At 57.0% G+C, this 17,254-nt stretch overlaps 1 protein-coding gene and 1 long non-coding RNA gene across 5 annotated transcripts in view; one reads left to right on the top strand and one right to left on the bottom strand.

Annotated features, from left to right (window-relative positions):
- Positions 1 to 157: 157 nt before the first annotated feature.
- Positions 158 to 17,254, bottom strand: part of Ccdc85c (coiled-coil domain containing 85C) — a 71,167-nt gene continuing 54,070 nt past the window's right edge. Inside the window, exons 3-7 of one of the 4 annotated variants that reach the window (XM_087554787.1) lie at positions 12,511 to 12,549; positions 7,928 to 8,032; positions 4,238 to 4,333; positions 3,580 to 3,678; positions 158 to 2,959 (exon numbers count right to left, since the gene is read on the bottom strand). In XM_087554787.1, coding sequence (XP_087410913.1) covers positions 2,870 to 2,959; positions 3,580 to 3,678; positions 4,238 to 4,333; positions 7,928 to 8,032; positions 12,511 to 12,549 — 429 coding nt within the window. In that variant the 3' untranslated portion in view covers positions 158 to 2,869. 4 annotated transcript variants of the gene reach the window in all.
- On the top strand, positions 13,853 to 15,055 carry LOC120103617 (uncharacterized). The gene is made up of 2 exons (XR_015623338.1): positions 13,853 to 14,084; positions 14,441 to 15,055. It is a non-coding gene; the product is annotated as an uncharacterized LOC120103617 (long non-coding RNA).

Consider the following 17,254-nt stretch of genomic DNA (forward strand, 5'->3'; position numbering starts at 1 on the left):
ACACAAGCTGCCCGATCAGGTTGGAAACCCTCCTGTTCCTGACACGAGAGTAACGGTGAGTGGACTTCGCTGTTCAGCACGAGTCCTCACTATCCACCCGGGGCCAGCCGCCTGCCCCACCAGCTTACAACAGGGAAAGAAGCAGTGCACACCGAGCTCCGAGGCTCACAAAGAGGCCTTTATTATCTAGTTCAAAGTAGACACTGTCACAGTCTTATATGTTACTCCTTTTACTAAAATAGTTCAAATCAATGCTTTTACCACACTATCAAAAGTTCTATTTTTTTCTCTCTCTCCACAAATCGAAGTGGCTCGATAGAAGGTAGAAACCGCCGAAGGGCACAGGCTCCAGCTCTACACAGCCAGGGCAGGAGAGGGCAGCTGCAGGGCTCACCACCAACTCCTGTACAAGACTGGCCCGGGGCAGAAACCAGGCGTTCCAGCCCCTCCCAAAAGCAGCACTTTCCCCCACAGTATGAAAATAGACACCTCTGCCACTCTGCAGCCATGCGTCTAGTTTGTTTCTTTAAAAAAAAAAAAAAATCAGTAGTGTGTATCTCACTTCCTCTCAAGTTTCAAGAAAGAAAAATGAAAGGTCACTTTGTCTTTAAACACTGGCGAGTGGCTGTTGAATGCAGATGAAGATGTGCTCAGCAGATTCTGACTCCAGGGAAGGCCAGGCCACCTAGATGGGGCCAGGTGACCTGTCACAGTGGGGGGTGGAGCCAGTCCAAGCATCCTGTGAGATGGAGAGTCGGCACTGCAAAGCTAAGGCTCCGGAAGGGAGGGGTCACGAAGGTCACCTGTGGTCCCCAGCCCAGGGCTCCGCTGGGTGCTGCTGGCCTCTCCTGATAGGCTCGAGATATGATGCAGACTGTCCTAGAGGGCAGCCCACTGCAAAGGGCTGGGGTATATCTTGTTCCACCCTGCACAAGGGCAGAGGGTCTACAAGAAATTCTCTTTAGGTTCCCAGGATGCCTCTGCAGCATTAGGGACAGGGTCACACCTCTCCAAAAGGGAAAGGTTGTTTCTAGGCTCTTTCTTGACTGGTCTTCAGACTCCAGGAACTCTTACTTATTGCTTATTTCAGAGGTGGCTAAACTGTCCTGATACAGATTTGACTGGGACTCTCTGACTTGGCTCCCACCTTGTGTGGGCCCACATACCTCAACATTCTGGGTTCTCAAAAGAACCAGGAAGGGTCTTGCCTGCCCAGCAGCCCACTTAGAGATTACCCAGTACTGGGGCCAGCAGTTGGAGTTCCAAGTTTTATCACTTGACCATACAGCAGCTCCTTCTAGAGTTTCCCAGTGACGCCAGCGGCCAGAGCAGTAGGCTGGTTCCCTCCGGCCCCTGCACAGCACTCCCTGGGCACACCAAGGGCCGTGGGCCTTTCCCCTGAGAGTATGGGACCCAAGGGGGTGGGCAGCAGAGGCGCTGGGAACAACCCAAGGTTGGGGAGCAGAGACGCCACCCACCTTCTTGGCCTGTCCCCTCTGCTCACAGGTATGGGAGGCAAGGACAAGCTCTTTGGGCTGTGTGGGGCTCTAAGTACCATTGCATGGGGACAGCTGCTGAGTGTGTTTGTAAAACACGGTACGTGATGCCGTACATGATGCCGGCAGCGAGGCCAGGGCCTCCCACAGATAGCATCTGCACAGTTCACAAGAGCACCCCAGTCCTCGTTCTCCTCACACCACGTTAGAGAACACCCCCATCAGTCATGCGTCACCCGCTGTCTGAGGCATGAACACGTACACTGAAGCACGCATTTGACAACCCCCTCCCCGTCCCCTGCTCAGGTCCCTTGGAGGGAGGTGCTAAGGCTCAGATGTGACCTGTGAGGGGACAGCATGACAGACAGGCTGGCCTAGCATGTTCCTGGTAAGTTACCACATGAGCTCATCCGTTGTTGAGGACAGAGGCCCACCAAACTGGGGTGGTTTCTAGAGTAAGCAAAGCCAAAGGGAACCGCTGGGAGCCCAGAGAAGCTGAGTGGCTTGCTGAAGGCCACACAGCAGATTAAAGCCAGAACCAGGTCATGCCCCTTCCTTCCCAGGGAAAACTCATCAGGGGCGGCTCCTGTAGGTCCATCCATAGTGACCCAGAGCACATGGGGGGTGGGGAGGTCACATCGACAGTGAGCCAGGGCAATGGCCCGGTTCTACCTGCCCATTGAGAATGCTGAGCTCAGCCCGGACATCTCCAGGGCTTTTTCCTATGTTGCTGTAAACCAGAAAAGGAAACCTGGCAGGAGAGACCTAAGAAGTGGCTAAGCCTGACCTAGGCAAGGAGATGCTACTGAGGGGGTGAATGTTAGTGAGCAGCAGCTGGCATCAGGGCGGCTGGGCACCAACCCCCAGGTGACAGGGAACCCTGAGCTCCCGGCCAGCCAATGGATACGTGGGAGCCAGTGCTCCGTGACCCAGGGTCCCGGCTCTGGCCGGGTAGCAGAAAGCGCCACCCGTGTCACAATTGAGGCTCTGGTGGCTTCTGTCCAGTGTAAGGGACAGTTAGAATACTTGTCAAGGGACTTCTACCAAGAGCAGGGCACCTCCCCAGACAATCCCTTGGCTTGGAGTCTCAGAAGCTTCTTGCTAATGGAACGTGGAGCTCAAACGGGGAGCCAGGCTGCCTGGCCACTTTGCTGCAGCGAGCAGGCCATGGCTTCTTGTCTTGCCAAGGTTTGCTGGTGAGGGAGGCAGGAGGTGGAGGCCTGGGCAGTCAGTGTCACACCAGGGCAGCCAGGGTGGGCCGTGTCCTATGTACAATTCACCACGGAGAAAGACGGTGGCTAGGCCAGAGTTTCTGCCAGGTCTAAGGCCTCAGACTCCAGGCAGGGCCAGTCTGCACCCATGGAGAGATGGCCCTACAACGGCCCCTTGAACTGATTACCAGACAGGTGCTGCCGGATGGAGGGCTTGGTGCTGGCAGCGTCCCCCAGTTTCCTCCAGACCACCTGTGAGTGGAGAACACAATGTGAGCGGAGGGCTCGCCATAATCCTACCCACTGTCAAAGTCATGCTTGACCCCTAAGCAGGCTACTGCTAGGTGTGAGCCTGTCCTTGAAGATGTCCAGTGGGGTCCATAGACTCTGGATACAACATGAGGTGCACCCCAGGGCATCGCGCCCAACCTAGGCCCCAGGTTCAGATCCCTGTTGGCTTCTATGAGGGGCCAATGGTGATGGCAAAGGGTGGGTGGGAGAGATTATTCCACGTGCATGGCCAGAGGCCACCAGGGGGCACCAGTGAGCAAAGAAACCAGAGCTCGGGCTCTGTCCAGAGTCCTAGGCCTGGCTCTCCTGGGAATGGTCAGATCTGGTGAGAGGTCAGAGGCCTCGCCAAAGGGCAAGGTATGGTGGATATAATGAGCCAAGACTTCCAAATCCTCCCCCAAGCTATAGCTAGGAGAATGAGAATCAGATGGCCACACACCCACAACCCGGACCCGGACCCGGACCCGGACCCGGACCCGGACCCGGACCCGGACCCGGACCCGGACCCGGACCCAGCCCCAGACCCAGACCCAGACCCAGACCCAGACCCAGACCCAGACCCAGCCCAGAAAGTGCCTCACGTTGCACATCTCTCGAACGATGGCCTTCTCCTTCTCGCTCAGGTCCTCCTCACAGCTGTCTTGGAGCTGCCGGTCAAGGTTCTCATGTACTTCCAGAACCTGAAGAAAAAAAGAGTCAGGAGGAGGCCAGCGAAGGGCTACTCAGGAAACTAGGGAGGCTGGGCAGGAGCTTCAGGTGGGCTCGCTTCAAGAGCCACCAAAGGATGTGACAGCCTGTACCCATCCACATGAGACATGGCAGTCACTGCCAGCTCCCACGGTGACTGAGTCTCGAGCGCAAGGGTGGGTGAGGACCACGGCTTACAGACAAAGGAAAACAGAGCCCTGGGCAGTCGTGAAACCTGCATGCTTGTAACTAGAGGCAATGGCCTGGACCTTCCATTCCGGCCTCACTCCCAACCTGGGCCTCTCTTTGGCCTTAGGGGAACACTTGCCCTCCTATACCGGTCAGTTTCCTCAGCAGCAACACCCCAAGCTCAGCAGACAACTGACGCTCTCAAGACTACATCCAGCACAAGTCCCATGGTGCTCCAGCCACGACAGGGACAGTCTCCCGCCTGCCCACCCCCAGCCTCAAGTGACCCGAGCTTGGACATGGCACCTGTGGGGAATGGGGTGCCATGAGCCCAAGGTCCCATTGTGTGTTGGCACATTTTACCTTCATGGCATGCACAACAGCCTCAGGCTTCTGTCCTGCTGAACTGTAGACGGTGGAAGGGGGTGAGGGCAGCTCCGGTACAGGGCAGGCTGGACCCTGTGAAAAGAACAGCATAGATGAGCCCCTGGCCGGGTCCCCGATGCCCATCACACTGGATGAACACCAGCTTGAGTTCCCTGGAGCCAACACCGAGGCAAGAGGAGATGAGGTGAGAGGTGGGGAGCTGGAGGAGAAGAGGCAAGGGTGAGAGCCTCGGAGCCGATATCAGCTTGGCAGCTCCTCATGCTTCCTGGTCACGCCACCTCTTCTGCAGATTACATGGTGGTGGCTTGCACAACAAAAGGAGGGGGGTGGGGGTGGGGAGCACACAAGACCGACCGTGTGTATTGTTCTGTACAGGAAGCATGAGCATCTTGGGAGAGCGGGAGATTCATGTCACTCAGCTGGCAGAGGCTCAACCCTGCCGTCTGAGTCCAAAGTCCACCCAACCCATCCTAAGCTCCCTGCCCCTTGGCCCAGTCCTGACCACCTGGGAGGTGAGTCAGCTACCGGCCACGTGTTCACAGGTAAGAGTTGAAGACAGTCCCAGCTGGGCCGGGAGGGGACCCAGTCCATCTGAAGCTGAGTATTTTAGCTGTTAGAGCACTTCACCCAGCCTCCCTCCAGCTTCCCTCCCTCCTGGTGGCCATAAGCAAGGCAGAGGCTTCTGCCTTGGGCTATAATTATGGACCATAGGGCAATTAAGAAAACACCAGAAAGTGCCCTGGGAACAAGTAGGAGGGGGAGTCTTCTGCAGCCAGAGCACTAGATGGCTGGACCCTGGTGCCTGAGGATCGTCCTAAAGACTGAACTACTTACTCCCTCTGCAAGACCTGGGCCCTGAAGACTCCGGCCAGCAGTCAGAGAAGCTGACTCAAGAGGACTGAATCCTGTCCAGCCATGGCCAATGGGCTAGGCCACCACGCAAGCCCAGTAGGGATTTTTATCGTCTTCCTTAGGCCCAGGGCCTTCCACTGACAGCCTGTCCACTGAGCATATTTCTCTCGAGCCACCTGGCAACGATGCTCGCCAGGGCCTCACAGGCTGATGGCACCAGTGCCAGCACAGGCATGGGGGGCTCTGCCCCAACAAGGCTTGGGACCTAGGAAAGCCAGAGTTGGGCATGGTCCCTTTAACTGGGACTTGATTCATGTCTTGGCCCATTCTGAGCCTCAGTTTCCTCCCTTCCTGTGTCACGTATCACAGGAAGCATGCGAAACAAGGGGGAATGCCTGGAGAATGTGTCTCTAACTCTAGCCCAGGCTGCCGGGTTAGCAGATAGGGAAACCAAATGGGGAAAGGCAGCCGGTGAGTGAGGATGTCTTACCCCTAGGGCTGCTGCCCAGGCCAGGCTGGACTTGAGCAGCGGCCACACTTCCCCCACCGGCCAGCAGAGGGTGCCAGCCAAATGAGTGAAGACTGGTCCTGACATGTCATCCTGTGGAGCCCATACCCCTCCCTATGCCTGTCACCCTGTCCTAGGGAAGACCCTATCCCCAGTTCGCCCTGATGAGCCTGGCTTGCTTCCTCATCTGTTCCGGTTTCTGAGTGACTGCTAGGAGCCCTTCCAGAAAGCAGCCGCAATTGAAAGAGGCAGGAGGCACATGGATGGATGGCTGTGCAGTCTAGTCAGCCTGGCTCAAATCACCCCCCAAACATCAAGGGGGGGGGAGGGCAGGTTGAGGCTCTGAAAAGGGTATTGGCCATTGCTAGGAAGCACCTCCTCCAGAGGCTGGCGGCAGGGAACGGAGGGGCACACACACACCACACACACACACACACACACACACACACACACACACACACACACACACACACATCTGGCGGCCTTTGATGTTTCACCTTGCTGTCCCATGTACTTAAAGAGACTGGCCCCAGTATGGAGGAAACAGTGGCCAAGCACTGACAGCACTGAGGGTCAAGGTGACCAGTCAGGCCAACAGCCTTGACCTTTGAGCCTTCATCCCTGCCTGCAGTAGGCTCCTATGTAACTGCTATGGCTGGCATCCATGAGGGCACTCCATCCAAAGCGCCCCTCGCCCCAGCCCACCATCCCCCTCTGCCTTCTGCCCTTTGGCTCCCTATCCTAAACAGGTGATTCTCAGGTCTTCAGTTCACAGCCCTCACGGAACTGAAGTATGCCCTGCTCTACAAGCCCACACTGACCCCTGACCTCCAGGCCCATTTGGGCCCTGCAATCTGCTGCAACCCAGGAGGCTCATTTCCTCCTCCCCAGAGCAGAGCGGCAGCCTCTCTTATCGGGTGAGACACATGATCCTCTCTCCCATGGCCTCCACCATGAAAATTTCCAGAACATTCCCACATCCCGTTAGCCTTCTGTCAGCACTGTTGAAGCCTTGGGGGCTGAGGGTGTCCCCTAGAGGCTATAGGAAGTGGCCTGGCCCCTGGCAGGCTGACCCATCACCAGAGCCAGTGACCCATCACTTCACGGATGCCGGCATTTGAAAGCCTTCAGTTCCCGATGCCCAGCAGGCTGCTTTCCAGTCTTCTACCCCACCAGAATGGAGGAGGGGAGCAGAAAGCAGAAGGGCCGAGAGTGGGGAAGCCTGAGGAGCCAGCCCCTGGGTGGCATCGCTTAACTCTCTGAGCCCTTCGTCACGAAGCAATTAGAGCATCATTTGGTCACGGGGCTCCTGGATAAATATTTGGATTATCTGCAGTCAGTGGGCTTGGCTGCTTGCACAGTGTCAACAGGTGGAGGAGGTAGCCAGGCTTCGCAAGAGAAGGAGCATAGGACCGTTGCCAGTGGCAGCATGAGCCGTCTTGTGCCAGCACTGTGGCCCACCAAGGCCACAGAATGGCCACGGGCAGCCTTGCCGGTGAGGTGGAGGATGGGGTGGGGGGACCCCACCTATTTCCCAGGAAGTCCAGTACTGGAGGAGCCTAGCACACAGGTGTGGAGTGCGTGAGCAGCCACAGGGACTCCCACAGGGATGTTCTTGTAAGCTGAGCAAGTGGGGTTTACCGTCACCGTCCCATGGGGCAGGTGAGAACAGCATCCCACACCCCTCTCTGTACTGGGCTGACACACATGCATGGACGGTCACTTCCTGAGAGCTGGCTCCAAGCAGTCACCTGCTTCCCATCCCAGGTAGATCAGAGCCCAGGTGAGCACATGGCAGATGGCCCTGGAAGCCTGTGGTGGTCCATGGCCCCATTAACTTACGAGGCTTCATCCCTCAGCTCCAGAGCCTAAATCTCAGGCCAGTGGCTTCCTCCCTTGGCCACAGAGTCACAAACAGGGTGCTCATCCTCGAAGCCCCCTGCCGTGGCCTTCGCACACTGTCCTACAAGGCTAGCAATGTCACCTACCCGACGCTTCACCTCTTACCTCCTCACTGGGTCCCCATGGGGCGCCAAGGATGTAGAAGCCCAGGACCCCGTCCCAGGAGGGTGGAGTGAGGAAGGACACTCGGGGCTGGCAGTCCATGATTGGCTTTTTTACCCACAGCTGCCCGAGACACAACTGGGGCTTCAGGTAAAAGCCCAAAGTCTTTGACCACACACCGCCCGCATGCCCTGGGCTGTAACCAGCCTGTCTTGCCTCTATCTGTCTCTTCTGGAGCTCAGAGCAATGATTCTGAAGGTTCTGGACCAGGAACAGTGGGGACCTTTGGTGGAGACACTTACGTTCTGTAGGACTTCCTGGTAGGAGGGCGGCAGGGACGCAAGCTGGGATTCCGAATGGTATGGGGAGAAGCCTTTCCGAAGTGTCCGGAACTCTCCAGAGCCTGCCTGCTAGGAGGGAAAAGAAGACGGTCAGATCTAGGGATGGCTGACCCTGCACCCTAGGCCAGGCACTGTTCTTAACAAGCAAGTCACCCTCTACACAGCGACCTATCTGCTCAGGCTCGCCCTCCCAGGAGCTCCTGAAGTTCACAGGCTCCCTCTACCATCAGACAGAGAACTCCACCCTGAACCACCCCCACCCCCCACCCCCAGCAAAGCAGGCCTGGGCGGTTCAAATCTACAAGAACCAGTGCAAACCAGAATAAGGAGGAAGGATGGGCACACACACATAATGCTGCCCTGGGGTGGCTCCTTTAGGAGAGAAAAAGGAAAAAAAATCCCTGTAAGCCAGGCTAGTGACCCAAGATCAGGAGCCAGAGTCCCTAAGGGCCAGGGAAACCGTATGGTGGACAGGGCGTGGTCCAGGCTGTCCATTTATCAGGTCCAGCCCCACAGAAGACAGCCTTCCTCTCTAAGCCACCAAGACTTCAAAGGAAAGGAGGAACCCATGAGGCAGATAAAAACCGCAAAGGAATGTCCACAAATCAGCAGGCTGCTGAGTTCCCCTGAACAAAGCAGGAAGGAGAGAGGCCAGGCAGGCTGGCAGGGAGCAGGCAGCTGGGCAGCAGCCCTACGGAGGCCTCCCACCCGCCTCCACCCGGCGGCTCCTCTATCCAGCCTGGAAGGGATCCCCACATTCCAGTGCTGGCCTCCTGCCAGTCGCCTGCCCCCCCATTCCTCAGACTTCCCACCATCTGCAAGCCTTAGCCACCTGCAGGTAGAGACAGTGAAAGCTCAGACAGAAGACAGAGGTGTCCTGGCCACCAGACAAAAAGTTGGGATGGTTACTTCACAACACTATACCACCCCCAGCCTGGAGAGGCCAGAGTCCAGCCAGAGAAGAAGTCTGCCAACAGGGCAACGGGGTACACAGGGGTCTGCTGGGCTAAGTGTGTTCAAAGGCCAGGGAGCAGGTACTGAGGGGTGGGGCTGTTTCCTCACCCATGTAGGAACCCAGAAGCCTGATCTAACTCCGCATGACTCTTAACACTAGGCCTGGCCCTAGCCAGCATTACCTGCAAAGAGATCACCCAAGAGATCTCATAAAGGGCCTTAGCCATAGAGTGGGACTGTGGTAGCCTGACCGCGGGACTTGTGCAGGCCTCTGAGAGGCTTTAAAGGCCACAGAGAAATCAATCCTCCCTGACACAAGACCAGATCTAGTGGAGTGCCCTATGACCAGATCTGAGGGATAGAGACTGTCCCCAACTGTCCGGGACTCCTTAACTCCACCATGAGTGACCCTTTCCATATTCGCCGTGTTTCCCCAAGGGGTTATCCGAGCTCCACTCAAAAACCCTAAACTAAATCACAGTCAGCTCTCCACCACCACCAAACACTTCTCAGCAGAGAGCACCTTCTAAGTTCTAATGAACCCTTAATGTCCTCACATAAATACATGTATCAACCCTCATGGGACCTTGCCTACCAATGCTGTTCTTCTGTGGGGACATGGAGATGTCCCTGCCACCTTGCTGTGACTGGTGGACAAAATTAAGACACCAGAGGCAGGTTACCAGCCCAGCAGAGAATGCACAGTGATATCCCATTTGGCCACGGAACCGGGAGTGGCGACAGATTGTAGCCTGGTCTGTTTCCCGCCAGCCCACGACCAAGAAGGCAGGACCTGACCTGTCCTGTCCTGTCCAGTCCAGTCTGGTCTGGTCCTCACCCACACACAGGATTATGTTTGGGCTGGGCCTCCCTTCCCACAGCTTCTCTGGCCCTCAATCAGACAGGCTGGGACTGAAAACACTGTAGTAGGTTCTAAGGCCACATCCCCTCCCACCCACACACCTCCACAGAGATAAGCCCTCGGTAATTTCCTTGGGTGGGGTGGGGGTTTCCAATGAGCATCAAGCAACTCCTCACCCCTACTTTGGGTGAGCAGCTGTACATGTTTGCGTGTGCACAGGACTTTATTAGCAAGCCTCAGGGGCGGGCAGGGGGAAAACACACGTGATCTCTCATTAAGGGGCAGTGCGACTAGTGACACATAAAATGAAGAGTGACCAGGGCCACACTTAAAGCTAGATTAAAGAGAAGGCTAGTTGCCGCCTAGAGCCCTGGGCGGAACAGAATTCCAGAGGCAGGAACTGCAGACCCCTTGAAGGGCAGGGCATTTGTGATGGTAGGGCAAAAGGTCTTACAGGAAGTCCACCTGCCCCAACATCCTAGGGGGAGGTTGGGTCTCCCTCAAGTCTGCTCCGGGCTGGGACAAGACTTCCATGTCCCCACAATTGCAGTAGCTAACCCTGCATTCCTCTCTCTTGTCTGAGCATACAAGGGCACACTTTTTTTTGCCCACTCCTAAGGCTTCTGAAGGGCAGCGTGAGGATTCTGAACTGGGAGTGAGGAGACACAGGAAGCTTTGGGTCACTTGCCCTGAGACCTCAGAGTCAAGGGCAGTTCAGGCTTCACCCAAGGCCAGCACCTGACGCCACCCGCTTAGTGCCTAGTACAGCCTTGGTATGTGACCTTTGGCTACCCCTCTGATACTGCCAGACTCCGCTGCCTTCCGACTTCCAGGAACTTCTGCCACGAGGAGCCTACAGGGAGGGGGAGCCTCATGCTGGAAAACCCAGGCAAGCACTGTCAGGGGGCGGGTACTGAAGGAGGCTGCCCTTCAGTGCCCACGGCCCACCCACCTGAGACTCCTTGCTAGGGAAGGTAGATGGTCAAGAGGCTGTGCCAGGAACCCCTTCCTGAGCTGTTCCTGAGGGAGCGTGCCTCGAGTCTGTCTCCCTGCTCCAGGAGAATTTCATTCCCTAAAATGTGCCATCCGTGGGCAGCTCCCGTGTGTTCACGAGTCGCTCGCAGAGAACACACTGAGTACAAGGCCACTAGGCCTGGGGTGGAAAGCAGCCCGTCTGAAGGGGCCCATCAGAGCCCCATGCTGATCCAGGATTAACCAGGAAAAGAACTACAGGACCACCAAGGGCCCAGAGGTGGACTTGCTCCTGGATGCTGCTGCTACTAGTGTGGGAAGGTGGGCTTTTCATAGGGTGTGGGGTGTCCTGCCAACTCTCCCTTCCCTGGCAGCCCCCAGGACACTGAGCACACAGTACAAACTTGTGCTCCTATGGTACCATGCAGTGAAGCATGGCAGGGGACCCCAGAGCTCCTGTGAAACCTGCTCACTTTACTGTAGCAAGCTTCTATCCTGCGGGTCTGGGGAACCCCACTGCTTGCAGGCATTGTCACTGTCCCCCAGCCCCACTGTGGATATGCAGAAATGTGAGGGCGCCTGAGGTGAGATCCACCCCGGGGCCTCCAGGCTGTACTTTCTACCTTTCCTGTTTCTACCCATGGGGCTGCCTCCCGGGGTCTAAGGACCTTCCTCTGTCATCTTTGGCCTTAAGGGGGAAGGGCTGTGGGATTGCTCACCCAAGTGTGATTAATGGTCTGGCCAGGTTACTCAGTGGCCAGAAAGCATTGCTCCACCCGGAAACAAACAGCTCACCAGTTCACTGGCCAGGCTGGAAGCAGAGGGAGGACTGCAGAGCAGGCAGAATACAGGCCTCTAGGAAGCTGGCCTACCAGGAGTATCCCAGAGGCCAAGCTCACAGGCAGAGGAAGGGGCAGAAGTCTCCAGAGAGGAGTGGCCTCTGCAGGTGTCTATGGACAGTCCGGACCATGCGCTGCACCGACTGGTCCATTTAGACCACGTGGAGCAGAGCAGGAGGATTTGGAGGTCACTGCAGCTGTCAGCTGACATAGGACCTGAGCGCTTTGTAATGGTCCTGCTGGCACGGGCAGGCAGCCCAGGGCCTGGCACACAGTCCTGTCGCTATTCCTCAGTGGTTCTCGCTCGGCTGGAATTACTCTGCCCCTGGGGACATCGGGAGATGTCTAAGATGTCATTGGTTATTACAACTGTGTAGTGAGTGCAAGCCAAGGAAGCTTCTAAACGTTCAACAGTGTGGACCCTTGGGCTGAGATTTGGTCACGTGACCCAGACCTTTGCCTCCTGGGAGCCACGGCTGTGCAAGCCTTTGCCCCCACCTCTGTAGCACTGCTGTAGCATCGCCCGGCCCTGCACTGCAAGGGTCCTGCTGCAGAGCTGGGGTGGGGTGGTTGTTGGAAGAAGGTTATGTGGTATTCCCACTGACACACATGGGCTCCCCCCTCGGGGAGTCCTGCGATAGACCCGCAAGAAAGGCCCAGTCAAGGGATACCACTGTAGACTGACTGGATTTGCTGTTACACTGTAAAGCAGCCAGCACCTTTGGCTTAAAGGGAGCAGGTCCCAAAAGGAATCCACAGGCAGGACTAGTGCATTCTGGAAGTGGTCAGCTCCCAGGAAGGAAAGTGGAGAGGAGACACTGCAGACACACCCCGCCACACAGCACTTAGCAGCCCTCCTCCTGCCCCTCAGGGCCACTGCAAGCCCCACCCCCCAACCCCTTCCCCAGCAGCTCTACCTGGAGCCGGCTTCTCTGGAGGCCGTAGGGGCGGGGCAGCTGGAAGGAGAGAAAACAGCATCACCCTGCCAGCCTATGCCATCTGGCATGGACTGGACAAAGCCAAGGGATCTCAGGTGAGCCAGGGCGGTTTACCCGGGGCTAGGAAAAGAGGACCCTAAAAAGCCATCCAGTGTTTGAGACAAGCCCAGATACCCTTCTAGGGAATGCAGCCTCCTGAAGGGCCTAGGGGTACCCCCAAGGCCTCAGCCAGCTCTGAGAGGCTACCCGGTGATGCCAACTGGGTCTGCTTGCTTTCTCTTTAATCTTAACTCATTTTCAGGCCATTAGGAACAAAGGGACAGCCGCTTTGGCTGGAGGCCCTGAGGCTTCTTTTCATTAGTATTCAGATGAGGTAATAAGGTCACTTCCGGCCCAGCTGGCACCGCCTCCCCTGCCCCACTTGTCAACCCTGCTGGAGGGACCACTGGACCAGAGGCCTGCGATGGAGTGGCTCAACCACGGGACAGCCAGATCCCCGAGACCATAGGGATAACCGCACCCTTTCGGGTCCTGTTCAGTTGACTGAGATGAAAGAGATAGATGGGCCAGGCAGGAAGATATCGGGGAGTGGGGAATGCAGGCTTACAGTATGAAAGCCCTACTGTAGATGGGTAAGTCTAAACTGAACAACCCCCTGGGCCTCTGCTTGGTATACATAGCCTGCGGTCAGGCAGGGGCTCCCGACATGGCCCTCACTACCAGCTGGCCCACATCTCAGTGTTATCCACAATGGCCCTTTAACTGTCTGAGTGACAGATAAAGCAGGTACATTAGTGGCCTTGATAAGGAAACCAGGACCCAGAGAGGTTACACCAGCTGCCCGGTGTCCCCCGGCAGACAGGTGGCGCTAGTGAGCCGTCTCTAGGTTCTGCTCTGCATCTGACTCCTGGTAGGCGCTCCCTGAGTCTTCACTGCTCGGGTCACCTGGATGTCCTCCTGCCCTTCTGCTGAGGGTGGACAACAGGGTCCCCGGTAGGAGGCAGACAGACTCAGGTCCTTGCTAAGATGGCATTTCAGGTCTTCCAGAGCCGTGGCACTGTCGTGCCCAGGCTGGGGTCAAGGTGCCAGCCCACATCACACGGGCAGAACAGGAGCACCCTGAGTTGTTTCAGGCGTCATGCACCATGGCAGACACCACGCAGCTGAACTAACGCCATGAGGAGGCGGGGAAACCTTAGAGAGACAGGGGAATGGGCAGCCCTACCTTCCTCGGGCTTAGGAATGTGGGGAACAGAAATGGGGTGTCAACAGGGTTTTGGGTGGTGGTGAATGGTTCCTAAAAGGCCTATTCCAAATTCAGACACGGGACAACACGGAGCACCTCGTGCTGGGACAGGTAGAGGTTATCTGCCAAGACGCACAGTCAGAGGCCCTTGTGATCAGGAAACTGCAGACAGACAAGGACTGCCCGCAGGAGTGCTCCCAGGGCCACACCAGACCTATGCTGGCTGTCACCATCGTCTCCATCCCTGACATACTCAGAGGAAACCAAGGCACGAAAGACAGGGAGTTAATTTCGCCTGAAGCTACAGGTAACAGTGGGACAGAAAATGGCCTGAACTCAGATCCATCCAGGGCTCAAACTCACTTTCTGATGGTTCGTGCGAGGCTGGTGCCACACTGCCCCCATCATGTGGTTAAGTCCCAATGCCCTCCTCCCCACACCGAGTCCGAACCTTAGGAATGAGATCCCCTTGGAGACAGGGTCCTCAAAGAGGTGAGCAAGTAAAAGTAAGGTCATCAGGGTGCCTGCTGCCCTCCTCAAAGAGACCAATTAGGTCAAAGACGGCAAAGTATGAGGGACTCGGGGGGCCAGTTGCCATCAGCAAGCCAGGAGTAAGGCCTGGGGATAAACCAACCCTGTTAACACCCTGAATTCTTCTTCCAGCTTCTTGGGCAGAGTGAGTGTGACTGTGCATTCTCGGCTTCCCCAGCAAACCAGAGCAGCCCGAGCTGACTAACGGAGCATCCCTGCCAGGAAGCTCTCCCCCATCCAGGCCTTTTCTCTACCTGGGTCTGGTACAGACATCATCACGGGCTACATTCAGCAACCCCGTGGTACCTGGTCCGGTGTGGGGGGGGAGAGCATGAAGGTTTTGGGATTGAGGAGGGCTGGCCCACGGCCTCCCTCCAGACCCCCAGCCTGCAGCTGCGGCCACAGTGTGTCCTCTGGGCCTGGGTGAGAGAACACCAGGGCTGCTTGCTCTTTTGTGAGGCTGGCTTTGAGGTGGTTCTGGAGGTCTCATTTATCAGCTCCGCGGGTGGCTAACTGGAGGGTCCCAGCGTCAATTACAGCTGCCCCTACCCCAGTCCTGGCTGGGCACGGAGAAGCTGTGGGGGAAAAATAATGGGCACGGAGTCCTGGGATGAATCATCCTGGAGGAAGCAGCTGTGTTGATGAGATTTTAAAGCCGGCACGAGAGAGAAAATATGAACCATGCTACAGTAATTTAGCCTGTGAGCACCCTGGCACATTTTTAATTAAAGCTGTTTCGGAGTCAAATAGAGGCTGTGGGGGAGGGGAGTGGGGGTTAGGATCAGGGGAGACTCTCTGGCCTCCCACTTGAACCCCAAGGACACATCACCTTACAATATTATGAACATTCCTCATGCCTGCTTTTCGCCAGTGGGCAATTTCTCGGCTTTGCGAGGAGCTGGGGGGTTTCTGTTTGGATATGATTTCATGACAGAATCATGAAATTCCACACACCAGGGCCCCGTGGCTGAGGAGTGAGGGCGGAGGCTGTCCTACCACCATCAACTCCTCCCTCAAGATGCCCAAAGGCTGTCCAGCAGGCAGCCACAGCATGGGGGCCTGTACAGATTGATGGTCCTCTTGCTCCCTCGGAGCAGCCAGACCTTCCTGAGCCTGGGTGAGAGTCAGCCTCCCTTTCTGGGCCTAGGAGACTGGGTGGGGAGAGCTGGGGGTTTCCCAAGCTCACGCACAACTCAGCTATGGCTGGGGACAGAGGCAGGGATGAAGCCACTGGGGCTCTGAGAGCCCTTCCTCAGGCGGTTGGCAGTCAGGCGGGGAGGAGGGACGGGAATCTGCAGGAAGGAACAAGACAGACAGCTCGGGGCCAAGAAAGCTTGGAGTAAGTGGAGACACACCTAACGGTGTGCACAGAGGAGGCCCCGAACAGTAGGAGCTAATCCCTGGAGGGGTGGGGCCAGGACAGAGCTGGCCACTGCTCAGGGCCGAAGGCTCGGCCTCCGGCACTGGGGACATAAGGCAAGGGGACACAGCCATGGGTAGGGAGGGCTTCCATGTGGGACTGTGGCTGCCCCAGGGAGGGGGTAGGGAAGGGCAGAAGGACTGCTACAGCATGGCTTTCATATCTACCTGTTGTACAAGTCCACAGCCTGGTCCAACACTTGAAACAGGGTACAGGTTCCCAATGGGACAAAGTGGCCCCGGGAGCAGAGACAAAATATCAAGCACAACCCCAATCCCTGTGAAAATGGGGGGGGGGGGGGGGAGGACACGGGCTGTTCTTTGTTTAGGCGGTAGAACACACTTCCTGTGCAAAGGACGGTGGGAACAGCATCCTGACCTTGAAAGGGGACTCCTCATCTGCCCCTCCACAGGAACAAAGGTCATACCGAGGCCAACACTGCCCGGAAACCATAGGGCCAGAGTTGGGGCCCTGGCATGGGATGCCATCCTTCACTCAACAAGCAGCGGCCCGTCAAGCGGGAGTGGGCGCTGGCACGAACAACTCCCTTCCCTCCAGGTGGGTGTGGACCTTCTCCAGAGCAGGTGCTGCCCCGGGCTCCACAATACTGCTGGCACCACTGCCCCCCAACCCCCACCACCACTGCTACCGCCCCACGCGGTCCCATAGCAACTGTGTGCAGTCAGGCTCCCATCCTGCTCCACCAGGCAAGACACCAGCCTCAGCAGGGAGGCCTATGGAGGCGACACAGTGGACTAAATTCACCACTGGGATGTGAGCCTCCCAACAGCCACCTGTGGATAGAGGAGTCATGGTCTTCCTGTGTAGGCATCGAGCCCAGCAGGGCACATGGCAACAGGGCCAGGCATCGGAGCAGTTTCCAAGGCTGTCTCATCTGGGGACAGCCACTTACGTCATACCAGCAGGTATAACAGAGGAGGGAGAGGTTAAGATGAAGCCAGGGCGGGTTGGGGATTTAGCTCAGTGGTAGAGCGCTTGCCTAGCAAGCGCAAGGCCCTGGGTTCGGTCCCCAGCTCCGAAAAAAAGAAAAAAGAAAAAAAAAGATGAAGCCAGGGGTGAGTCCAGGAGCGGGTAGGCTGGAGGGACTTGTCTAAATCAGAGAATGCCACAGCCTCTCGTCACCAGGCCCTCTGACGTCCCCAGCAACTGCAGAGGTGTTTGCTGGTTTCTCCTCCGTGTCCAGTCATGGTCCACGAGAGGCTCCACTCCCTTCCAGTAGACACCTCCTCTCCACCAGCCGCCCTGACCAAGTCCCTCAGCTGACATCCTGAGGCTGCTCTCCCTGCGTGGACCCACAACCCCAACTATGCACATGAGCAGGGTTAGGCCAGGAAGCTAGGAAGGTAGACCTAGTGAGGAACTGGCAGGCAGGGTTAGGGGTCCCGTGGGAGTCTACCTCCATTCGCCTGTCGCCGCCGCTGCCATTGGGCTCAGTGCCAGCCATACCGAGCTTACAGACACTGGGCGAGCAGCAGTTAGCCATGTGGGCAAGCCCTAGCCACCCA

The sequence above is a fragment of the Rattus norvegicus genome, chromosome 6 (assembly GCF_021556685.1).
Source record: "Rattus norvegicus strain SHRSP/BbbUtx chromosome 6, alternate assembly SHRSP_T2T, whole genome shotgun sequence".
NCBI classification, from domain to species: Eukaryota; Metazoa; Chordata; class Mammalia; order Rodentia; family Muridae; genus Rattus; species Rattus norvegicus.